At 45.3% G+C, this 26,252-nt stretch overlaps 1 protein-coding gene across 3 annotated transcripts in view; it reads left to right on the forward strand.

Annotated features, from left to right (window-relative positions):
* Window positions 1-801: 801 nt before the first annotated feature.
* The window catches only part of SRGAP3 (SLIT-ROBO Rho GTPase activating protein 3), a 266,974-nt gene continuing 241,523 nt past the window's right edge, over window positions 802-26,252 (forward strand). For all 3 annotated transcript variants that reach the window (XM_007985125.3, XM_007985127.3, XM_073009901.1), the window contains exon 1: window positions 802-1,579. In XM_007985125.3, coding sequence (XP_007983316.1) covers window positions 1,513-1,579 — 67 coding nt within the window. In that variant the 5' untranslated portion in view covers window positions 802-1,512. The remainder of the gene's footprint in view (window positions 1,580-26,252) is intronic.

The following is a 26,252-nucleotide window of genomic DNA, read 5'->3' on the forward strand; positions in this document are numbered from 1 at the left end:
CTTCCTCTCCCAGGGCCTCTTGCCTCGTACAACTCCAGGGGGCACCATTCACAATGCATTCTACTCCAGCGGTGCTTTTTCTAAGAATATTAGCATGAATGGTGGAAACTCCTGGAGTTGTGTGATGTGGAGCCCCGGGAGCTTCAGAAGGTCAGGGATTTTTGTGTGTGCCAGTTCTGATCATTGCTGTACCCAGAACGGTGCTAGACCTCTAGTAAGCATTCAGCAAATATCTGTTGAAAGAATGAATAACAAAGCCTCCAAAGAGAGCTGATTTTACTGTCCAGGAAACTGAGGCTCAGTCTGACTTATGAATTTGCCCAGAGCCCCACAAGCCAGTGGCCCAGCTGTTCTGCCTCCAGTGTGCCTGCTCTGCATGGCTTTGCTAAGCTGCATGCCTTTAACTCCTGGCGTTGTCTCTGCCACCAAGTAACTGCTCAACAAATATTGATGCTTTTTCCTACATGGGTCAGGCCCTCTGCTAGACTCTCCCAGCAGAGTGACAAACCATCATATAGCTGTTGATTCCAGAAATTGAATTAAATTGCACAATGCAAAAAAAGGGAGGATCTTAAGTTTTTGGAAGAAAAATCCCTAACCCAAGTGCTAACGTCTGGAGTTTGCAGAAGCCTCTCAAGACTTACCAACCCGATTATTTTTCCTGCTGCCTTCCCTTTTGTGAGCGTTTCTTCCCCTTTTTGCTTGCAGTGAGTTCTGCTCTCCTGTAGGCTACAATGTGTCAGTTGTTATAAAATCCGGGAGGCGGAGTCTAGTGACGTGAGCAGTGGGGGAGAGCTCAGCCAGCCCTGCAGGGTGAGCAGTCCAGCCTTGGGTTCATCGGAGCTTAAGCCTTGCAGCAGGAAAACTTCCATCTCGCTCTCCTGGCTTTGATCCTCACTGGACATCAGACCAGAGGCACCAAAGGGAGGGAGGATGCGAGATGACCGGCCCTTTGGCAACCTGACCATCGACTTAGCAGAGCCTTCAAAAGCGAGCCCGGGGCTGGCTGCAGGACCAAGGAGGCGCCGCGCCTCTCGTGGATGTGTGTGTGTGAGTGATCCAGCGAGTGTGTGTGCGTGTGAGGGTGTGTGTGTATGCCTGTGTGCACAGCACAACTGTGTGTGTGTCCCGGTGAGTGTGCCTGTGCACGCGTGAGTGTGTGTATGTGTGCATGTGTGTATGAGTGCTCTTGGTTGTTATTATTATTATTATTTTTGGAAGAAAAATCTTTGAAAATCTGGGGCAGGTTACTGTGCTCCTAGGGTGATTCTTCTTTTGCAAGAGGAGCTGACCAGAGCAAGCTACTAGAGCCATTTCTCGGCAAGTAAAGAGATTTTTCCTCCCAGACGGAGAAGGATTTTTCTCCCTGCTCTGCAGCCAAGTGAAAGAGATTAGTCCCTAAACCTGTGAAATCGACCAGAGCTGTGTGATTACCAGGGCTTGAGAGAGGACTCCAAAAGAAAAGGAGAAATAAATCAAACAGCCTGTCAGTTCCTTTGGCCACGTCGGAAGATGTCATCTCAAACTAAGTTCAAGAAAGACAAAGAGATCATTGCTGAATATGAAGCCCAAATAAAAGGTGAGATGCGGGCTGGGAGAGTTTTCCTTCTCCTCCCCTTTTGTTTTTCTCTTATTCTGGTTCCCACCACCCACTGTCCCCCGTTTTCCTTTCTGCCATTATGAAATGTTATGCATCAATAATCTTTTTGTGAGGAGGAACAGTGGCAGCCGCACAAGTCCGGACTGGTTTCAACTGCAGATAGCGCTGGGGCTGGGAGTGTGGATTATGGAATGGGCAGCAGTCTCTGCATTGCAGGTGTGTGAGAGGATCCTATGCCTGACTTTAGGAGTGTCGCCCATACTCCATCATCTTGGCGGTGACATGTCACTCTAAGGCCATTTTGATAGTCATTACCTCCACCCCTTCCCTGCCACGGTAAAAGCCCTTTAATATTGGGGTATATTTTTTACCATCTGCTCTTTTTTCCTCCCCCTTTTTGGTTTCTGTTGGTGGTGGTGGTTTTGCCTCCGCCTCTTTCTCTGGGCTGGAATTCACATGCATGTGCATAGCGAGGCAGCATCCCTGGGCGGCATTTCTTTGTCGGTGTCTCTGGGCTGGCCTGGGTTGCCATGGATTAACTGTTATGGGGCATATTGATCCAGACTAATGCAGGCATTTAGGCATAAAGAGGGAGCTTGGTGCAGAAAATGTATTATCTCGCGGTGTGCAGCCCAATCACTCTGTGCCCTGGTGTTTAGGGTCATCAGCTTTCATTCAAAGCCAACACCTCAGCATGCCGTTTGGGCTGGTTGGTGCTGCCTGGCTTCCGGGGTTCCAGGAGAAGCCTGCCGGGAGGGCGAGATGACCTCTGGCTGCTGGTTGCAGCTTCTGTGCCACCGGGTGTATACTTCTTTCAGAAGCCGCTCCCTAAATCCACGCTAGCTAGGCGAAAAAGGAAAGCGAACACAATTGCATGGCTAAATGCAGGCTTGCCGCATCCTCATTCAGGCCAGACTGGGGCTTCTCCCACCACTACACGTTCTAGGCTCAGCTTTGGCAAGGAAAATCTAAAAGCTGCATCCACCATGCTCCTCCTTTCTCTGAGGATGTGCCCTGTGGGAAGCCTGGGCCCGTGCCTCCTGGCGCCCGTTTTCTTTCTGCTCATGGCTCTCCTTGCTGCGACACCGGTTGTGTTGTGGCCTCTCCTAGAAAGAGTAAGGACAAAATACATCTTCAGTGGACCTTGAGGCCTATCTTTGAGGTTATGCACAGGCTGTTGAGCAAGTTGGGTATTTGGGGCTCAAGTGACCTGAGGTTGCTACGCCTGCTTCTGGGCACTGCTGCAGCTGAAGACCCAATGACCCAGGGAGCTGGGTGGCCTCCTTAAAAGCAGCAGGAAGGCTGGGCACCACAGCTGCCCTACACACTTCAGATGCTTGGGAAACTTTGGGAGTGGAGCAGCCACGGCGGGAGGGCTCTGTTTCTTTTCCAGTCTCACCAACAGTCTTTTTGCCTTTTAGTTCTGGTCAAAAACCCAGCGTGCTCATCACCTCTGGGCAGATCCTAGGGCAAGAGGAGCAGAAAACCCTGATCTTCCCTGGTCTCCTGTCTTCGGTTTTTCAGTTCAATGTGGAAAACAGTGACTTGTGATGTCTCAGCCTTGCTGAAAATGTAGAAATAAGCCCTTTATTGGTCAGAGATTTGAATTCACCCAACTGCTCAATACTAAAGCCTAGTTTCAATCTTTGAATAGACTCTTTTTAGGGAGTTTATGTTTTATAAAATGAATTTGGCCAATTATTATTATTTTGTAAAAATTAAGGTTGCCATGAAAATGCCATGAGAGAGAAGGGGATGTTGAGTTTTGGACAGTTCAGGTTTTATAATCATTTTCTTGATAGGAAATGTGCTTATCTCATTTTGGAAGGATTGCCACTACTGGGCCAGTAAACTTTTCTTCAGGGCCAGTTAGGCATTAATTGCCCAGCTGATCCTTTTGCTTTTTACCTTTCATCTTTTATTTTAACAACTAAGCAGCAAGTACCATGAGTTTTATCAGAAATGCACCAATTACCAGGCATTTCATCAGGAAATGTGTCCAAATGATCTTGTCTCTTCCAAATACTAAATTTCTTTGCATTCTGGTTAAAGGAGTTACATGTTATTCCTTTAGAATTGACACCCACAAGATTCAGGTCAGGATATGGCTGTACCTGAAACCCTCTGGAATCTTTTCTTTTAAAATTCTGTGTGTTAATCATCATCATAATTATTTATGTGTGTTCAGGGCCCTGCATTTTCTATGGCTAACTCCCAGACATCACTTACTCTTGGCCTACACAATGTACAGTAGGGTTAGTGTGAGCTCAGTTTCAGAGATGAGGAAACTGAGGCCCAGTTAATGTTAAATGACTTGCCCAAGGTCACAAGGCCGATTTTCTCCCAGGCTTGTTTTCCCTGACACATTGTTTGCCCGAAGCTGCCCCTTGAAGGATTGATGTCAGCAGCAGATGGCAGTTTTGTGGGGGGACTGGCAGCTTCTTGATGGAGTTCCATTGTTTACCCTCTTACTTTCATCCCGTTGCCTTTGTTGCATGCCTCTGAAGAACATTTGACCAGTCACCAAAAACAGTGCCCGAGACCAATTACCTTTCTCCCTGGGAATCATCTGGCCAGTGGGATGCAAACAGTCCACCTAGTCAGACAGATTTTGTGCTTTGTGAATTTTGTGAAGGGAAGTTCTGATTTTTAAAAACAGTGCTGAGTTCTTTGTTGACTTATTCCATTTTATCTCTTTTTCAATAATTTACAGACCTAACAAAAAGGAATGTTTTAGAACAGTATTTTTTCTATTGTAAAATAGAAAGATTCATGCCTTCTCTTGCCTCATCAGATACTTGAAGCCCTTTGATTTTGAAGCAGTAATAAACCATATGCTTGCACATTTCTAGTGATGGGGAACTCACCACCTCCCAAGCCCACATAGTCTGTCATCTTTGGACAGCTCTGGCTCTTGTAAGCATTTTTTCATTTTTCTTTTGAGACAGAGTCTCTCTGTGTCATCCAGGCTGGAGTGTAGTGACATCATCTTGACTCACTGCAACCTCCGTCTCTTGGGTTCAAGAGATTCTCCTCCCTCAGCCTCCCGAGTAGCTGGCATTATAGGCACGCGCCACCACATGTGGCCAATTTTTGTATTTTTAGTAGAGATGGGATTTCACCATGTTGGCCAGGCTGATCTCAAACTCCTAGCTTTAAGTGATCCACCCGCCTCGGCCTCCCAAAGTGCTAGGATCACAGGTGTGAGCCACTGTGCCTGACCCTTGTAAGCATTTTTTCTTATGTTGCATTGAATATGTCTCTCATCTACTTATTGGTTCTATAGTTCCTTTCCCTTTGGACTTCATATAATAAGACAGATGTGTCTTCCCTTGGATTGCACACTGGGTGTGTGAAGCCTGGGAATATAGCCCCTGACAATGATTATCCTCATATAATAGGATGGTTCATTACCACTTACCATCTCCACTTTCCTTTGGCTCTGCTGCATCCTGGGTTGCAAACCTCAATGTCGTTGGGTGCTTGGCAGATAGAAGAAATGGATAAAGGTGGCCATGTGAAACGATTTGTGGCAGCTGGCCCACCACCTCAGTGCAGGCAGTAGAAGAGGGGGTGGTGATGATTATGATGGACTTTAGAGTACATGTCCTGTCTAAATGGGCAGTCACTACTTAGGTTCAACCAGTTATTGCTATTTAGGAATCTAGGTCCAGCCAGATTTTTCAATTTTTCAACAGATGCCAAAAATCTGGAAGAGAGCTTTATGTTTTTAAAGAGGTTTTGCCAAAAGGACCTCCAAAAGATTTTATTATCAGTATCCTATTTCAAGAGGGGCACTGAGTTCTAAATGTGATTCTTTAGATGTGGCCAAAGACAGAAAACAACTATCACCTCCTTTCTGCTGTCTGCAATACTACTATTAATATAGCCTAAGGGTTGAATTAGCCTTTGGTGCTGCTCGACCCCTCAGTGCACCATGTATATTATGTCTGCTGTGTTTCTCCAATACACTAGCCTAGGAGCCTTGTCAGAGAGAAGAAAATGAAATGAATTTAACGTGACTTGTTCTTCGTGACCCCATGCTGGTGCCAAATGGACATTACTTCCTGTCCTAGGTGCTCATAAGTGTCCTTAACAAATGTGTTTAAGAACCTTGCCGGGAGTGATATCATATTATCTAGTCTGGAACTGGCAAACCATAACTTTTTTCCCGTTTTGAAAATCAGAACATTTGCCAGGCTTCAGCTTTTTGGCATCTATCCTATTCTATACAATTCCCTCAAAGATCACTGATAAAATTCGGTGATCTTATTTGCAGGCTTTCTCAGTATCCCGGGGCTCTAATTCATCTTGCTGCCAGATATGATGATCAGTTCTGCATTTATTCAGAGTTCCTATTTCCATTGCAACCTGATAGAAAATTGAAACAGAATTGCAATGATTGACTTTGGTGCTTTATTATTATTATTTTTTTGCTACATATTCATCCATCTTCTTAGTAGCAAAAGTCTAGCGTTTTGAGGAAGAAGGGCAGGTACAGAGGACGACCACAGAGGGGCATGTATTATTCATTCATTTCTGGATTAATTCAACAAAAGTTGATTATCTACATTGTACCTAGTCTTGTGCTGAGTATTGTGAGAGACACAAAGTATATGATACATTCTTTGCTTTCTAAGAGTTTTCTTGGAATATGGTGATAAAAATGAGAGAAAGAAATAAAAAAATCCCAAACACAAAAAACTTCGATAACCAGAATGAGCTGAATCTTAGAGCATATATCATACAGTGATTAGAAGACCACCTTAGGAATGCTCGCTGATTTCAACAGGATTAAATGAAGAAAGCAGGCTGGATTGGGCAAACAGTGGGGAGTAGTGGGGACTGTGGCCAAGTGGGGAGTTCATCTAGAGAAGGCAGCTGCTGCTCCAGCCTGCCCTTCCTGGGCAGGAATGTGAGCCCAGAAAGGTCAGTTCCTTCAGGGTTTCAAGGGAATCTGGATTTTTAAGCAAAATCTCTTGATTTTTAAATGGTGGCTTAAACATTTAAAAACACTATGCTTCCTGAACAAACATGTCGGTAGATCAGTTTTAGCCTGTTGGGCCACCAGTTTCCAAAATCTGGTCTACAAGTTGAAGTCCGCACAAGGCCTTGGTGAGGGGCCTCAGCCAATTTTCCTATTTTGTCTTCAGTCATTTTCTCTGTGATAGGCTTTTGCTCTTATAAACGCAAAAGACCAGTCCGTGTTTTTTTTTTTTTTTTCTCCCCTTTCTCTCTCTTATTTATTTATTTTTTTAGACAGAGTCTCTCTCTGTCACCCAGGCTGGAGTGCAGTGACACAATCTTGGCTCACTATAACCTCTGCCTCCCGAGTTCAAGCAATTCTTGTGCCTCAGCCTCCCGAGTAGTTGAGATTACAGGCATGCACCACTATGCCTGGCAAATTTTTGTATTTTCAGGAGAGACAGGGTTTTACCATGTTGGCCAGGCTGGACATGAACTTCTGACCTCAAGTGATCTACATGACTCGACCTCCCAAAATGCTGGGATTACAGAAGTGAGCCACCACGCCTGGCAACCAATCCCTTTTCTCTGAATCCTCCATACCCTTCCCCTCCTCCAGATCTTTCCCATTTGTGCCTTTACTCTCCTTAACCCCTGCCTCCCACTCTTATTTGCCTCAAATACTTCTGATCGCCCTACAATGTCTACTCAAATGATGCCTTCTTCCACTATGCCTTCCTAACTTTCCTAGGCAGAATTAGTGGTTCCCCTCATAACTCCCCCTCTATTCCAAACTTTATAATCCTTAATTGAAATTTTATATTTAGGTCTTTGGTCACAAACTCTTGAAGGCAGAGAGGCTTATGGTCATCTTTGTTTCCCCAACGTGCTTGGCATGTGGTTGGTTGAAGGAATGGCTGATAAGTTACTAAAATAAGTTTAGGCTGGGCTCAGTGGTTCACGCCTGTAATCCCAGCACTTCAGGAGGCCAACATGGGTGAATCACTTGAGCCCAGGAGTTTGAGACTAGCCTGGGCAACATGGCAAAACCCTGTCTCTACAAAAAGTACAAAAATTAGCCAGGCCTGGTGATACATGCCTGTAATCCTAACTACTCAGGAGGTTGAGGTGGGAGGATTATTTGAGCCCAGGAGTTCAAGGCTGCAGTCAGCCATGATCGTACCACTGTACTCCGGCTTGGGTGACAGAATGAGGCTGTCTCAAAAAAAAGAAAAAGTTTCAATCTTATAACTCATAGCTCAGTATTTTGTTTGTTTGTTTTTTTAGATGGAATCTCACTCTGTCTTCCAGCCTGGAGTGCAGTGGTGTGATCTTGGCTCACTGCAACCTCCACCTTCTGGGTTCAATCAATTCTCCTGCCTCAGCCTCCCGAGTAGCTGGGACTACAGGCACTTGCCACTGTGCCCAGCTAATTTTTGCATTTTCAGTAGAGACGAAGTTTCACCATGTTGCCCAGGCTGGTCTCAAACTCCTTACCTCAGGTGATCCGCTCACTTCAGCCTCCCAAAGTGCTGGGATTTCAGGTGTGAGCCACTGTGCCTGGCCTTAGCATTTTTCTTTGATATCCATCTTAGTTGGCTTGGGCTGCTATAACAAAATGCCATAGCCTGGGTGGCTTTTATTTACTTCTCAGAATTCTGGAGGCTGGGAAGTCCAAGATCAAGGTGTTGGCAAGTTCAGTTCCTGGTGAGGGCTTGCATCCTGGCTTGTAGATAGTTGCCTTTTAGCCATATGCTCATCTGGCCTTTCCTTAGTGCATGCTTATGGAGAGAGAGAAATCTCTCCCTTTCTCGCCTTCTTCTTTTTTTTTTGAATTAGGGTGTCATTCTGTCACCTAAGCTAGAGTGCAGTGGTGTGACCTCAGCTCACTGTAACCTCCACCACGTGGGCTCAAGTGATCCTCCCACCTCAGCCTCCCAAGTAGCTGGCACTGTAGGTGCACACCTCCATGCCTGGCTCTTTTTTTGTGTTTTTGGTAGGGGTGGGGTCTCACCATGTTGCCCAGGCTGGTCTCGAACTCCTGAGCTCAAGCAATCCACCCGTCTTGACCTCCCAAAGTGGGTCTCACCATGTTGCCCAGGCTGGTCTCGAACTCCTGAGCTCAAGCAATCCACCCGTCTTGACCTCCCAAAGTGCATTATTACGGGAATGAGCCACTGTGCCTGGTTGGCTTTCTTCCTCTTCTTATAAGGGCACTAATACCATCACACAGGACCCATCTTCATGATCTTATCTAACCTTAATCACCTCCCCAAGGCTCCACCTGCAAATACCATCACATTGGGGTTAGGGCTTCAACATATGCATTTTGGGGGGACATAAACATTCAGCTCCTAATAACATCCATACTTCCTATTCTGTTGAAAGTAGAGGTTTCACTGGGAGAGGAAATATTCTTAATGGTTTGCTCGATTTCCTTGTATATCCTTGGTAGAGGAGATGTTTCTTAGTGGAGATTTGGTGAAAACTGTCATGTTGACAGCCATCTCAGTGGGGTGTGGTCTAGGGAGCACTTCTTTCCAGGCCCCTCCTGGTCTGGGGAAATTAATGCATCTGAGAGTTCATATTAGCCGTTTTTGTAGTTTTTACTACTAGAGTTTATATGTTGGGGATAACCTTTCCTTTCCAGAAACTCCTATTATTCATTCATTCAGTGACTTTGTAAGCCATGCTTCAGGCTATATAGCTTTATTTAGCAGTGGGAGGTAATTCATTTTTTTTTTTTTTTAGCTTCTATGTCTCAGTCATATATGGAATATCTCGTTTTGTGATCCCTGTAACTCTGTGAGGTAGTCATTATTTTCATTTTATAGATTAAAGGCTGAAGTTCAGAGAAATAAAACAAATTGCACTGGACTGCACAGTGAACAGTGGCAGATCTAGCTTTAAATCAGCATCTTTCTCACTTTCCAGGCTGCAGGAAAGCAACATGCATGCCAAAGCAACAAGGATCTGCAACCCGGGGGTTCCTTCAGTGGGGGAAGTCTGGGGTGGGTCTTAACCTTTGACTTCCTTCCCTTCCCGACACGTCCACCCTCCTGCTAATCCAGCCTCTCCTAGTTTGCACTTGATGCCACTGCGGTGTTGTCAGATCCCTTCAATCCCACCCCAGGAAGTCACCTTTGGGAAAGTGTCCACTGCAAAAGCCCCCGCACGGCTGTGATGCAGGCTGCCAGATCTACCTCTCGCCAGCCAGCCCACTCCGCCACCAACCTGGAAATACAGAACCAGAAATTTTAGGTGTCTTCTAGTCCAACTCTATTTGTTTTTCAGATGTGGAAGTTATGATTGGAGAGGGGCTCTGGCTTTCAGATTACTTTTAGACCGTCTCTCCATGACGGTGGAAGGTTGATCTGCTTGGTTCATTGCTGTAGCGTAGGGCCCACCATTGGTGATCCATACATTTTACTGAGTCGAATTGTTCTGGTGTGTGATGGTTGCCTGGGGAGGCAGAGCTGAGTAGTACCTTGGAAAGAAAGATGAGGCAAGGGTGTCTAGCAGGGTAAGGATTGGTGAGGTGAGGAGGGGATGCGTTTAGGTTGCTTCCTGAAATGGAGTCCTTTCCTTCACAGCTATTAGGAAGGGGATGGAGTTGACTTTTTACAGGTGCTGAGCTTGAGAACTTCTGGCTTAATACAGGGCCCAGGAAGCTGTCTTGGGCTTGATTTCACTTGGAAAAGATTCATTCTTGATGGCTTGTTGGTGTTCCTAAAACATCTTGGCTGGCCAGTAATGGCACTTTAACTCTATTCGCTATTATGCTAGTTTATGTTTGGGATAATGTTCCCTAAGAGTATTCCATTTAATTGGATGTAAAGAGGTGTTGGGTGAAAAAAAAATAGTTGTGTGCTCTAATAGATTTTGGAAGTTCTAGAATAAACAGAGTGAAATAAGCCTGCTTCCCTCAGGACTTCTGAGAATCTTGCTTGTGTTAAGTGTGAATCGCTGAGTAGGGCCCTTGGAGTTTCCTCAAACTTACTTGATTGTGTAGATCTTTTTCGTGGACCGGCTCACAAGACTCTGTTTTCTGAGTTACATTTTAGAATATGTCAGGCTGCACAATTCGTGGATTATCTGGGTATTTTTTCTTTTTGCCTCTTGCTCAGTTCCCTAATGTTTTATACTTTTCTCAGAGGGCAGTTTGAAGAGGGGAAGAAGTAAAACAAATGCACAACTAGTTGAGCTAAGTGATATTAACGTTGTGCTTTGAGTTCACCTAGAAAATGTGGATTTTGACATTTCCAATTACAGAGTGCTCAACCATTGATTTAAGTGGTAATTTGGAAACAGTGCAGCCCTGATCAATATGCATTGTGTGTGCCCGTCTGTGCGTGATGGTAACGGGGTGCACGATGCTGCAGCAGAGTGTTCCAGGTTCCTTGAATGGACCTGGCTCTGCCCACTGGGATTGCATAGCCAGTGCCAGGTGATAATGGCACAAATGAACACAGAGAAGCCCATGTCTGTCCCCTTGTGCCTCAGAGTGAACAAACCTCAGCTACAAACCCAGGTGCATAAGAGATATATTTTTCTTTCTTTCTTGGTGACTCAGTCTCTATTTCACATTTCTATTCTTTTTTTTTTTTTTTTTTTTAGACAGAGTCTTACTCTGTTGCCCAGACTGGAGTGCAGTGGTGCAATCTTGGCTCACTGCAACCTCCGCCTGTCGGGTTTAAGTGATTCTCCTGCCTCAGCCTCCCAAGTAGCTAGGATTACAGGTGCCAGCCACTATGCCCAGCTAATTTTTGTATTTTTAGTAGAGACGGGGTTTCACCATGTTGGCCAGGCTGGTTTAGAACTCCTGACCTCAAGTGATCCTTCCACCTTGGCCTCCCAAAATGCTGGGATTATAGGTGTGAGCCACTGTGCCCAGCCTCACATCTTTATTCTGCTGGGGGTGACAGAAATAAGTATAAGTCAATTTGGGGTTTCCCTCCCTTTTCCTCCAGGGTTGTGCCCCAAGATCCAGAGGAACTTAGGCAGCACCAAGACCCTTGTGGGGACATCTGTTGTGGTTTATCGTCAATCTACTTCGGCAGCTACTGGGATATCCTCCTTCTTATTGAATCTTCGGTGGTTGGTCTGTGTCAGCAATCCTTCTTTGTTCCCTCATGTGTCCCCTTCTCCTTGGCTCCTTCCATGCAATTTGCAGGCACCAGAGGCCATTCTGCTGCTCACACACCACACTGGGCCATGAGGGACCCTGTACATTTGTCTCAGGCCTGTCTTGGCCACACTCAGCACTTGCGTTTCCCCTGGTGCCTCCCTAGGGCTCTGCCTGGGGAAAGGATCTGGCTTCTCTGCTCTCTTAGATTCTGTGAATCTGTTTGGTGGTTCCCTCGTCACCTCCCTCCCTGCGCTTGTTCGGGATGAGTTGGGCAGGGTGCAGATTTTTTTCTTATAGATATTATAGATCCTTGTACCTACATACAGTTTGCTTTACTGCTTTACTCTCCACTTTGGTCTAGGAAATCTTTACCTATGTGCTCGTGTGGTGGGGTGGGGAACAAGGGTGATATCCTGGCTTTGTCATCAGACATCCTCTCAAAGCTGTTTTCCATAAATCTCACATTCTTTCTCTCTTCCCTAAGGACTTTTGAAAAAAAGCCAATAATTGACTCTTTTTCTGTATTATCCCTGAAGCAATGAACACAGAATACCCTCCCTGACTGAGGAGGGGCCAAGGGGGTCAAGAAAATTTGGAGAAAAATGTTCAATATTTCAAAGTATTAATTATCGTGAATTTCCTTCCTTCTCCATTTCCTCCATCCTGGCCTAGCCTGCCATTACCTCCTGCTGGGACGAGTGCAACCCAAAGTTTCTCAGGGTCTCCTGACTCAGAGCTTCTCACCCACAGTCAACATTTTGGGTTGGATCATTTGTCATTGAAGGTGTGGTTCTGTACAGTGTAGGATGTTTAGCAGCATTCCTGACCTGTACCCACTAGATGCCAGTAGCATCCCCGCTCCCAGTTGTGACAATAAAAAATGTCTCCAGACATAGCCAAATGTCCCCTGGGGACAAAATCACCCCTAGTTGAGAACCACAATTCTAAGGGGTCTCCCTGCTTCTTCTCTTGTCCCGTAGTCTGCTCTCCCCACAGCAGCCAGCAGTAATCTGTACACTGTTTAAATCTGGCCATGTCACTTCCCTGTTTAAAACCCTCCAGTAGCATTTCATTGCATGAGACTAGAATCTAAGCCCCTCAACTGAACTTACAAAGTCCTGCTTTGTTCACCTCTTTTCCTCCTCTGGTCACTCTCCCCTTGTCATTCTATCCAGCCATGCTGGCCTGTACTGGTTTCTGGACTTCTCCAAGCTTGTACTTGCTTTGGGCCTTTGCACTTAGATTTTCCCTCTTTCTGGAATGCTTTTGCCCTGGATTGCCACTTGACTGGCTCCTTCTTGGTATTCTGCTTTGAGGTTGCATGCCACCTGCAGGCTGACCCATCTTAAGTAGCCGAACAGCAACTCTCTATTGGATCAGCTGACCTGAATTCTTAGCAGAGCACTAAAAGCTATATGATATTTTTCATGCTTTCTTTGTTTCTTCTCTTCACCAGGACTGAAACTCAGTAAGAGCATTCGTTTCTCTTGTTCATTAGTGTTTTTTTTGGCACCTAGAACACAATGTAGGATGTTTAGCAGCATTCCTGACCTGTACCTACTAGATGCCAGTAGCATCCCCGCTCTCAGTTGTGACAGTCAATGTCTCCAGACATAGCCAAATGTCCCCTGGGGGCGATGGGTGTTCTAGGTGCCAATGGTCACAATTTTCGTTGAATGAATGAATGATTATAGGTGTTCTTATGATGGACTTTGCATACAAGAACACATAGATATTATGTTTTGGGGAACATACTGAAGCAGATCCAGTCTTTCCCCAAACCCTGATTGAGAGGTAATTCAGGAAGATAAAAAATCCAGAGATGGGATAATTGTATCCATGCAGAGCCACCCAACGATGACTTAGAAGGAAGTGAAGTGAACAGGTGGCCGATTGTAGGAATACTGCAGGGTATCTGGCATATATTCTATTAATCGAGTTCCTAGTATGTGTCTGAGATGGGGACAGAAAAATAGTTTCATAGTTTTAGGAAACTTATGAGTCTTATCAAAGATAAGAATGGGCACTATATTTCACCAATTTTTGTGTCCCCGTTTCAGACACATAGTTTTATGAAAAGACAGTGTTAATCCCTTCTTTCACTGCTATAAAGAAATACCTGAGACTGGGTAATTTATAAAGAAAAGAGGTTTAATTGGCTCACAATTCTGCAGGCTGTACAGGAAGCATGATGCTGGCATCTACTTGGGTTCTGGGGAGGCTTCAGGAAACTTACAATCATGGCAGAAGGTGAAGGGGAAGCAGGCGCGTCTTATATGGCAGGAGCAGGAAGAAGAGTTGGGGGAAGGTGCCACACACTTTTAAACAACCAGATCTCCTGAGAACTCACTCACCATCATGAGAACAGCACCAAAGGGATGGTGCCAAACCATTCATGAAGGATCCGTCCCCCTGATCCAATCACCTCCCACCAGGCCCCACCCCCAACACTGGGGATTACAATTTGACATGAGATTTGGGCGGGGACACAGATCCAAACTGTATCAGACAGTTATAAAAATAGGTTAATAAATTATGACACAGTGGAGTAAGTACTGGGACAGTGGTGGAACCAGGTACTGTGGAAACTTAGAATGAAATTGTAGCTTTACCCGGGAGAGCTGGAGAAATTCTTATAGAAGAAGAATCTTTTGAGCAGGATCTTGAAGGATGAATAGAAGCTCTCCAGGTGGTGAAACGCATTACCTGAAGAGAAGACAGCATGTGCAAAGGTGTGGGGGTCACAAAAGGGTCAGGATACTTGAGAAATGGTGAGGAGTTTGAAGTGGCTAAAATTCTGAGTAGGTGGAATGGAGTGGTGGTGGGAGATGAGGCTGGAAAGGAGAAGAGGTTGAAGTTCCTGTCTGATCATCAGATCCTGTAACTCTTTGACCTTGAAGATGGTATGGATGAGAGTCTTATTTGTTGTGGTAAAATACACAAACACAAAATTTACCATCTTACCCATTTCTAATTGTGTGGCTCAGTGGTATTAAATGCATTCACATTAAATACCACTCATCTTCATAACTTTTTTCATCTTGTGAAATGCAGCTCTGTACCCATTAAACAATAGCTCCTCATTTCCTCCTCGTCCCAACCCCTGGTAGCCACCATGCTACTCTTTGTGTGAATTTGACTATTCTAAGGAAAATATAAGAATCTAGAAGCCCTTACCTGAAATAACCACTATAAACATTCAATGTATTTCCTTCTAGACTTCACGTCTCTATCAATCAAATTTGTTTTATATGTGTATACAATAAACAGGGGATTATAGATCTTTAATGCAGAGTTATAAAAATAAAGCCGATAGGAAAATAATCATAGGCCTATAGGCTGAGGGCTTGAAATAGACAGAGTATGACCTAAAAATAAACAGTTTGTTAAGTAAGAATATCAATATGCGTGACCTCCTACGTCCATTTTGATGGTCCTTTAGGGAGGGGACACCACTCTCTTGTGGCGCCTGGCTTGTGTTGGCCACTTCTGTCTCAGGTCTTTGTGATTTGGGTAAAACTAGGGAGAACTGAGCTCACTCATCAAGAACTTGCCCCACTGCCGTATTTGTCCCAGTCACTTTCAGCTAGAATTTCCCTCTTCCCATCCCTGACAGTCCCACTTCCCTGTTGGTCCTAGGCAGCAGGTTCTGTCTTTGGCAACAAGTGCTAAAGGGAGAAGCTTGTCTAGGGCAAAGGATTCATCCTCAGCAGCTGGAGACCCTCCTTGCTGGTACCTGTTCCGTGGTCTACCTTTCCTTTCCTCGTTGTTGCTCTCTGCTGGATTTCCTGACCATTGTGATACTTTTTGGATTCCGGATTGCTTGTCTGCCCCTTGCAGAGGTAGTCTGCCATCCCCTTGCTTCTGATTGCTGGTGAGAGCATTTTCAAAATACAGTTAATGTAGATCAGTAAGTTTTCCAACCATTTGTCAAATAGAAAGGCCTGGATTTCTGTAGGCGGGTAGAGTTCTCGCTGAGAGGTTCAAGTTTGGCAGGATGAGACAGTTCCTTAGGGGACCCTCTATAGCTTATAGTGCCTTAAGAGGGCCAGGGAAATGATATGAGAAGACTCTTACCAAGGAAACATCTCAGCCACCTTCAGGGACGTGAAAGAATGGATGTCACGTCTATGATTTAATTTGTACTAAAGAATGTGAACTGGCCAAGCAACATGGCCGTTCTCCAACTCAGCGTCTCGGTAGGACACTTCCAAGCAGAGTTGGCAGACACAATGTCTTTACTTTGATCAGTGGCCTCTCCAGACAGGGTGTTTTGGATCTCCCAAAGATCTATTACCGTGGGGAAACTGAGGCAGAACAACAGTCATTCTCTGGCTTCTGATATCTTATAGTTGATTACTCCTTGACCTCTTGCTCTGACCATCTGAACCCTTGATCGTTTGCCTGGTTGTGGTTGTTTGAATTTATTTGTCCTGTGACCCTCAGCTAATCTAGGGCTCCATTCTTGTCCTGATCCTCCAGGTTCAGGCCCCATCCTGAGCATCTCTGTCTTGCTGGATCTTGTATTTGGCATAATATCACCATTGAAACTCTGCTCCAAAAATGGCAGAGGCTCTACTGCTGTCTGCCAGAAACATAGAATTATGTTACTGGGAATTGTGTGAAAGAAATGCTGAGAATGTGGTGGGCCAGTTCACATAGATTTCGCTTAACAAATATTTATTGAGCTTCTACTATGTTTCCTGCCTGCATGGACTTTATAATTCTGTGGGGAAGACAAAGGATAATTTGTAATTACAAAAGTGTTGAGTGTTATGGAAGGAGTGGTGCAGCGTGCATGGGGGAATCTATAGCAAATGAATCTAAAGGACTGAAAATGCTGTGGGTGATTTTCTGATACTGATTTGTAAAGCTGAATTGTATTGGCTAAGCTTACCTCACCATCATTATTTCCTGAGCTCTTTAGGATCTAGACAGAACCATCTTTCCATTTAGAGAAGGGTCAGAAGTCATCAAAATATTTAAGGGGTTAGAAAGATCAGTGCTTCTAAGAGAAACACACAACTCCAGGTGTAAAAGCTAAAAGTGGTTCCAGAAAGGGGATTTTATAATAGCTCTATTCAGGATGGTAAATACCATCGTGGGTAAGTGCTTTTAAGGTGAAATTAAAGCCAGGGAACAGCTGAAGAAGATTGAAACCCACCTTCACTGGATAGAATTAAGCTAAAGTCACAGAGGTATATGAGACAAGAAAGTGGAATGTAATGTGGAAGGAGGCAGCTGTGATGCCCTGGGTGGAGTCACCCAGACCTGGGTTCAATCATGGCTCACGGTGAATCAGCTGAATGACCTTGGATGAAAAGTCATTAACTTTTCTAAGTTCCAGTTTCCTCATGTGAAAGAGGGACATAATAACACTTCACTGTGTGTGTGTGTAATTAATTGAAATAACATAAGTCAGAATTTCCAGCACAGGGCTTGGCACACAGTAGCATTAATTAAACACTGGAAATGTTGACTAAGCCAGTAAGTGGGGCACCAGCATTCAGAGTCCTGAACGGTGATTCTGAGCCAACAGGTGAAGCCATTGGTAAGTGCACCTGGTTGGGAAGGAGAGTAAGGTGGGGCAGTACTAAAAGACATCAGGAGACATGGAGTTGCCAGCATGGGTAGCTGGGAAAAGAAAATACTAGTAAGTTGTGGACAAGCATGACACTTTCTTTGCCTACTATGTGTGTATTTCTCCCACTGTGGTTCCTGGACCACCTGCAGCAGAATGACCTTGGAGGAACTTGTAACAAATTCAAGGAGCTTGAATTCTAGGAACCGTCCCAGACCTATTGAATCAGAATCTCTGTTAGGGGGTGGTGGGTGGACCCTAGGAATCTGCATTTTACAAGTGCCCCAGATTTCATGAACTTAACGTTCTTGGCCCTGGTCTATAGTAAACTCACCAGTTTGGCTGTGTATCTTTTTTTTTGAAGGCAAAAGAACATTTAATAATTAAGTAGACTATTGCTGAGTGAGGTAGGAAAAACAACACCCAAAGTGTGTGTGTGTGTATGGGTATGTCTGTGTATGTGTATTATAATTAAAAAATAAAAACCCTATGTCCTTACATATTTAGACATGTATGAAAAGCGTCTTTGGTTTTTGACAACTGGTAATGAGATTTACCCTTGGGGATGAGGGATGGAACAGGGTGGTAGTGTCAGTGGACAATGGAAAGAAGACCTTTTAATCTTTATACTGTTCAATTTTGATTGGCTTCTGGAAAAAATGAGCGTGTGTTCCTTTTCTGATTTAAAATTCCACAAGGTTGACAATAAGTAAGGACTTTGTTGGCAAAATTCCCGCTAGAGAGGATGCTCAGACATCAGCCGAACTGTAAAGGAAAGAAAGTGACACCTGCAAGAGCTATTCAAATTATACTGAACTTATTGTGGTGCTCATTACGTAGTGTAAGGATGATTGCCGAAATGAAATGTAGCATTTTACTGAATTATTCCCCCACATAGTGAGGAAAGTGTTTTTCCATACTCTGTCAGAACTTTGAAAGATGGGTAGAGGAGTGGAAAAGTTCAGCTTAACCTTTTAATTTACCGAGTTTCAGTCAGGAGCCATCGTGATGCTGTGGCCAGAGTCTGGGGTTTAGACTCATAAGACCCGACTTTCCATCTCTGATCTGTCTTTTGAGCGAGTCACATCTGCATTCTTCATTCTGCATCTTGGCTTCCTCATCTGTGAAATGAGGGCGTTATCTACCTTAAAGGGTAGTTACTGTGAGGATCAAATGAGGTGGTGTGTGAGAAAGTAAACTCTCGAGTGCTGCAGAAATGTTCATTATTTCTATTTTTTGTCCCACTCCTACCCTGGACATGCTGCTATTACAGTGGGGTTGTTTATGTGTCTGTCTCTCTGTGAGCTCATTGAATGCAGAAGCCTTGTTTTATTCATTCCCGAATTCTTGTGCTTAGGGTCTGCCACACAGGAGGCATTCAAACAACTTCTGGAATAGCTATCAAGGAGAGAAAAATACACACACAGTTCGGTGTAGGCCTATAAAAATATTAAGATAGTCTTCCAGAAAACATTATCTTCCATTTCTATTTAAAGGAATTAAAAAAATGTATCCAAATCCACAACAGAAATTATATTGCTAGGAGAAAATAAAGAACTTCATTAAGGAAAATTTAATTGCCCAGTTTTCTAAAGAGACAGAACCGCATCCCTCCGTCCTCATTACGGCCAAATGGGTGACAGCCGTTTCCAAGGGGGGCAAGATGAATGACAAGGGATTGTGAGAAGGCAAATCCTGATACTCCTGGAGAAAAGTCTCCCAAGAAACGGGAATGCACCCCCGGATCACCAGTAACACTATTGTTTGTCAGAGCTGTGGAAGAAGCCTTCTCTGAGCTCCTTGGACAAAAGCCCTTTTTGGCTTCCACCCCAGACCTTGGCGGATAAACCACAAAGTCCCTATTTCCCCTGGAAGTGGGAAAACTTCCAGTGGCTTGACAAAACTGGAAGGATTATCTGAGATTCAATTTGGGGGGCTGTGGTACCTCCAAGACCCTGATAATTATCATCTGAATGGGCAGGGGGAGAATTGAAGCCAAATCTAATAACACAGCCTTGGGGTAGATCTGCAGTTAGAAGACAGGGGACTGATCTCAGCTTTGGCCCCTTTTCATGTCCTGCTACAAATTTGCACTTTTTTCTTTTCTTTTTTCTTTTTTTTTTTGGAGATAGGGTCTCACTCAGGCTGGAATGCAGTGGCGCTATCATAACTCACTACAGCCTTGAACTGCTCAAGCAATCCTGCCTCAGACTCCTGCGTAGCTGGGACTATAGGTGCATGCCACCATGCCTGGCTAATTAAAAAAAAAAATTTGTAGAGACAGGGTCTTGTTATTTTGCCCAGGCTGTCTTAAACTCCTAGGCACAAGGGATCCTCCTGCCTTATCCTTCCAAAGTGCTGTGGTTACAGGCATGAGCCACTGTGCCTGCCCAAATCCACACTTTCTTTTTCCCTCTCCCACACCAGTTCCCAAGCACAGACCAGCCAGATAGCACCATTAGATGTGTTCATAACTGTTTGAAGATGTGTTGATTCTGGCATGGAGGTACCACTGTCACCCTAGGTGAAGTCTCCAGTGGCATGCCAAAAGGCTCTCTCCTGTTCAGTGTTTTAATGACTTGGATGAGGATGTGAGCATGCTCATCCAGTTTGAGAATGTCAGGAAACCAAGGAAGGCAGGCTTAGTAATTGGGAACACAGTCGTTGGTATCGAACTGACCAGGGTTGGCAACCTTTTTGCCACTTTCTAGCCGTGTGGCTTTGGGCAAGCGTTTTCATCTCTTTGAGCCTCACTGTCATCATTTGTAATAATAATAATCCAACCTCAAACAGTTATTGAGCAGGTTAAATGAGATAATGTGTGTAAAACCCTTAGCACAGTGCCTGGCACTCAGTCAATGTCACTGATTGTTATTAATAAATCACAACTGTAAGAGCTGCACTGCAGGCTCTGGAGTCTGGGTTTAAATTCTAGTGCTGCCAGTTATTAGTTGTGAATAAGTTGCTTAACTTCTCTGAGGCTCAGCTTCTTCCTCTGTAAAATAAGGACAAAAATACTTACCTTGGGCATTGCTCTAAATAAAGCATTCAGGCCAGAATAGACACATAGCAGATACTCAATAAACCGAAGTTACCATTCAGAGAAAGAGTGAATCCCGTGGCAGAGAAAACCAGGAAGTAGAGCGCTTAGCAGGAGGGGATGGGGTATTGACTCTAAAAATGCAAAGTTTAATAGTATCTTTAAGAGAAAAACCACCCACTCATTGAAAGAAGCTAAACTTTTTTGGATCTTGAGCCCTGAGAAGAATTTCTCCTATAAATAGATAGAAATATGAATGGGGTAGGGACCAACTGGCATTTGGTTAGGATGCCAGACCTCAGGCCCTGACCCCATCCTGTCCCTTTTCCTGTGGCTTTTGGCCCCTCCCCAAGAGATTCTATTGAGATACATGTGACAGAGGCTGCTGGCTAGGAAATGAAATCTTATCTCAAAGCTGTGGCTGAATGCAGAATTCTGGTGAGCTGTCCTCCATGTGGAGAATGCCTTTGACCTAGGGAGGTTGCCATACAGGCCTCCATCCAGGCCCATACCTGAATCTCAGCTCTATTGCTCCAGGGTAGAGGAAGCTGATCTGGAGTGTGTCAGCCCTGGGGGAGAGCTGGAGTATCCAACCCCTTTCCTATAGGGACTAGCTAGATGACTGCTCCTGCTTCTCTCCCCGGTGTGACCAGGCCTATCCAGCCACAGAAAGAGAATGTCAAAAGTCTGGACCCACCTAGACTGAAACTTTGAGCTTCTTAGAAGTACAGTATCTGGGAAATTTGGTCCGTGACTGTATCTTAAAACCTAGCTAGTCCATAATATCACCTTTCCTTCCAGTGGGTGGACTACTATGCCCTTAATAATAACGCTGATTTGGGGAGGAGTAAGTAGAGCTGACCTTTAGCTTGCTAGGTGTCAACATCACCCTCCCTCTTCAACCTTGTTGATCTTTCTTCTGTTGCCCCCAAGAACTTAACAGCCAAACCTATGACCAACTCAGGGTGTGGCTGTTAGCTGTCTCCTACTGCAGAAGAAATCAAGGAAGTCCAGGCTGCCTGCCCAGCACCCCTCCATAGAATGCCTGCCATGCAACCAGGAGCTGGTTAGTGTAGCCCCCAAGGATTTAAGAAGGCCTCTTTAGCTTCCCTCCTCTTCTCTGGATGTTTGAAGCAGTTCAGGACTCAATAGGAGAAAAATTCAACTTATTTTTTTTCTAGACCAACCCTGAGCACCAGTCAAGAAGTGGTCTGTCTATGCATTTGCCAGCATTGGCCAGTGGTGCATTTAGTTGAGATGCAAAGCAAAATTGGGCAACTTCATTTAAATATCTGCATTTCTGACCCTTTACAAGCAAATCGGATGATCTGGTGGCACTGGGTGCCTATTCCTATGTAGTAACCAATCAGCCAGAGCTGACTGGCAGCTGCCTTTTTTAGACAAAGTGTGTGCTCTTGAGCCCCTACCCCTCCCTGTCCCAGAAGGTCTTGGGTCTCCACAACCCCCTTTTCTTACACCCATTGCCACTGTCATTGGCCTAACCTGCCTGGTTTCTACATGTGTTTGAGTTTGCCACCTTTGGATTAGGCCAAGAAGTTATGCTTTATTTTTCGTCTCAAACTGTGATCATCAGATTGGGTTGTACAATGAGAATTACATGACAGCGTGACAAGCCATCCAATGTCTGTGATGGAAAACCACCTCCAACTTACCATCATCCTTTCAAACTTCGCCATGGAGACTCCCTGTCATTACTTCCAGTAAAACCTTTGTCATCTCCTTAAGGATGAGTTTGAAGTTCTACTCAAGGGCAGGATGTTCTCCCCCAACAAGAAGTGCTGCTGTATTTGTCTCTGATTGTCCCCCAACCCCTGAGAGGAATGGAGGGAGGGGCATTCAGGTGCTAAAGGTCACTGAAGACCCAGTGATGCGTTAGATGGTGTCCTTAGTCATTCCTATCGTAGCCACCGTAATGCATTTTCAGTAGTTAAAAACACCGCAACATAACTGGATAATTTTAACGCCAAAGTACAATTCACAAGAACCAATTCTGCCCAAACAGTGTGGCCCGAGGACTCTGCATTGGACTGGGAAGCCAGACAGATCTAGGACTGAATCCCAACACTGTCACTTACTAATTGCTTGACCGTGGGCAAGGCATCTCCCCTCTCCATGCCTCAGTTTCTTCCTCTTCCAAATGGGCACCACATTGGACTCTTGCAAGGATTAAATGACCTAACCCATGCTTACCCAATGTCTGGAATGTGGGCCACACTCAATAAGTGCTCTCTGTTATTACTCTTACCCAGGTTTTGAGGAGTTGATTCAATCCAAGAGTGAAATTTAGAACATTCATGGCAGAATGGATGACTTGCAGGCAAAGTTAGACCCACTAGTGTGTTTTATTTGGCCTTTGCAGCATTTACAAAAATGAATTCATCATTTCCAACATTTAAAAACCAAGAGAGTTAAAAAAAATCAGGGGAGTTCATGTAAAAATCTAGACTCCTGGCAGCTCTTAGAAAATGGGAAGATCTAGGAACACTGGGCCCTCGTTCTCAGAGGCAAAAATGGGCTGTTCCTTTCCAGTGGGACAGGGGCTCGGACTTGTGCCAGTGCCCACCTGGCCCACTTCGCTCATTTCTGTTGCCTGCTTGGCTCTTGTGGGCATGTGAGCTTTTTTTTTGATCTGGAGGAATGGATCAACCTTGAGCCAATCCTCTGTAAATATCATTTCCTGCAGATGGGGTTTGGAGAAGGTGAACAGCAGGTAGCATTTCCTGGCAGGGGCCCATGGTGCCATCTGTGTTATCGATGAAATGCAGAGCCATCAGCTTCAACAATTTGAGGGGCAGAGATGGGGTCATGGTCCTCTGAAAAGCATCTGAGAAATTAACAGATTTGTAGCTGTGAATGGATGGCCACCTCATCACCCCATACAGGTGGGCTGAAATTTAATGAGGAAAAAGTGTAAAGTCTTGCCCTTAGGTCTGAAAACCAGGCTGGCCAAGTACAGACTGGGGAGAGATGTGCTTAGCAGCAGCGCTTGTGAAAAAGACTTAAGGTTCTCGTTGACAACGAGTTTTGGTATGAGTCACTGTGAGGCAGTTGCCAAAAAACCTAATCTGATTCTGGGCTGCGTTTATAGAAGTCTAGTGTCTGGAAGACCTTTCTAACAATTAGAGCTGTCTTGAAGGAACAGGCAGGCAGTCTCCTAAGCCTTGATCTCCCAGGCGTAGGAGGTGCTCGAGGCTGGGTGATGAATCCCTGGAAGAGATTGTCAGAGTGGGGATTTAGGCATCAGAGGGAGATTTGTTCTAGGTGACTTAGAAAGTCTCTGCCAATCCTGACATTCTCTGCTTTCTGCAGCCCAGTAGAGGAAAATAATTTCCATAACAAAAGTAAAACTCTTTCTGATAGAGGAAAGCAGGACTCCCTGAAGAGGCTCAAAATGGAAATGTAAACTTCCAGTTCTTACTAAGTAATGTGGGCAAAAGATATCACTGCCCCTACCCCACCCCTGACCCCCTGCCTTATTTCTCAGAGTTGGGGGGTTGGGGGTGTGGGGCAGGATCTGCTCTGCACATTACTGGTAATTTTTTTTAAAGCTGAGCTTTTACGCAGAGCTTGCAGACTGACGGCACATGGGCCAGATTCAGCCTCAGGTATGTTTTATTTGGCCTGTACTGTGTCTTTTAAAAATGTGAGCTAGATGCCAACTTGTAAAAATGAGGAGATCTTGTATAAAATGTGGACTTCCCAGCACCTTTTTAAAAAGCCAGAAGGTCTGGCAGTGCTGGGCTCGTGTTCTGGGGATGAGCACCGATTGCCCTTCTGTGGCAGGACTTGAGCGCTCCCTTGGTCATGGTCCTAAACTCCCTACCTGGTCTGCATCACCTGGTCACCTGAACTGCCTGGCCCCAATACGTATTGGAGTTCGCCATCCCTGGTGTCATGGCTTGTTTTAAAGGCCCTGCACTGTTGTGACCCTTAAGGTGCCATTGTGGACTCTGCTTGGTCATCCCCTAGCAGAGGGGCGGGCAGCTGGGAGTCCACAGGGGGATGGGGTTGGGGTAGAGGGAGTGGGAGCATAAATGCTTTTATAGCTGCTTTTAAAAAGTACCTGTGGCTCATATGCAGTCAGCCTCCAATTCTTTCATCTCAGTAAACACCCCTAGCTGTTCTATTGCATGGCTCCAAGGCCCCCAGTGGCTTTCCTTATAATGTCCCAAGTCTTCATCTTGGTAACTTCCACACTGTGGGCCTGTTCTGGAGCTGTGCAGGACAGTGGCTTCCTCTTCCTCAGCAAAGCCTGCTAGATATTTGCAGACAGTAGTCTCCTCTCTCCCGGAAGCTGCTGACCATCCTGGCCCTGAGAAGACGGTGTTGGGTGCAGAGAGACCAGATGGATTTCCTGGAGGTGGTTGAGACAGAGCTGCTTTCAGGTTGGTCCTGAGCTGGGCAGTTTCTTCTTGGAAGCCCTCAGTGTCACATGAAGCACTGTCCCCTCCAAAGGTCCCTCACTCCAGGCTCAGAACATCTCTGTTATTTGCTGGGGAGAGACAGAGAACTGAATCTTTTTATGAAGTTTGGGGACTTGGTGGTGGAAACTGTAGACACTTCCCCCAGAAGCAGGAATCTTTGACTGTTAGCTCTAATCTGTTGGCTGCTACGAGTTGACGGGAGTGAGGCCTGCCTGAAGACCTCTTGGTTGCCCTGCTCTGCAATAGAATTAGCTAGACTTCCACCCTGTTTGAGTCTGTCTCTCTGCTTTTTGGTTCTCAGGCGGAAATTGTCCATCCTGGACCTTCACAACTTAGACACCCTCCGACACCACTTCCCTGCACAGCCAGCCCCTCCCTGTGTGGTTCCGCAGGCTTCTCACTTAGGAGATGCCCTGCTGTTCTGAGTTATTTCTAGTGTAGACATAGGGGTTTGTCTGGCTGTCCATGGTACAGCCATCTGGTGGCAGTTTCGTGTTTTCACTGTGGTTGCCTCAGTGTATTCTTTTATTGAGTCATCCTTTGAGTTTCCCTTTTACTTTTCCCTTATCTCTCTTTTTAACGACTCGCCCTTTCTTGGGGCCTTTCTCCCACAGATATGAAGGTATTTGTGAATTGTGGCACTTTTGGGAAGGTGGTATTTCTTGGGAATACCACCCCACCAATCATGGGGCAGGGTACCCCACGATTCCTCGACCTTTGGAAGATGCTGGAGTCTGCATGGGGGGAGAAGATGGGCAGGTGCCCTCTGACCTGCCTGAACAGGGTTAAGTGTGCAGGGTGGAGGAGGGGCGCGTGGTGTTCCCACACGTCCATCTCCCTTCACACTTTCCTCCCTCTATCCCCTTTTCCACACCACTTGTAAATGACATGACATTTCAACATGAATGTCATGGCTGCTACCTAGTTTGGGGTCCTGACCGGCTCAGCCTTCCCTGGGGGCTTCCAGAGGTCTGAGTCAGAAACAGCCAAGTCTTGTGTCTAAATGAGTTGTTCTATTAACTTGGCTTGGGTAGCACTCGGTGACGAAACCTGACTGTTGCTGTAGGTATCATGTGGAAGGGTTGCAGGTGTGGTGTATGCATGTGTCTGTTGCAGGCGTGGGTGGAGAGGAGGGTCAGGCCTTCTTTTCTGCAGGGGCATCTGTTCTCCTTCAGAGCCTCATGGCTTGTGAAATGGTGTTGCACAAGGAAACAATCTATCTGGAGCCGATTCCACTCCTGTGTAGTGTAGGGAGCTAATCAAAACTTCGAGAGGAGAAGTGCCTGTCTTCCATCCAGAATCAAGATTAATTGATGTTCTTTAATGGAAACAAATCGAATCTCACAGCAACCCTTCCCATTAACCTTACAGTCATGCACTTTTCTATGAAGGCTGGGATGGTTCTTCGGAATCAGCAGGTTCTTGGAAACAGTTGATGCCTTGAAGCTATTTGTGTCTGTCCTCATAACGGCTGGTGGGAAACGAGGAGAAAA

Source organism: Chlorocebus sabaeus, chromosome 22, assembly GCF_047675955.1.
Source record: "Chlorocebus sabaeus isolate Y175 chromosome 22, mChlSab1.0.hap1, whole genome shotgun sequence".
NCBI classification, from domain to species: domain Eukaryota; kingdom Metazoa; phylum Chordata; class Mammalia; order Primates; family Cercopithecidae; genus Chlorocebus; species Chlorocebus sabaeus.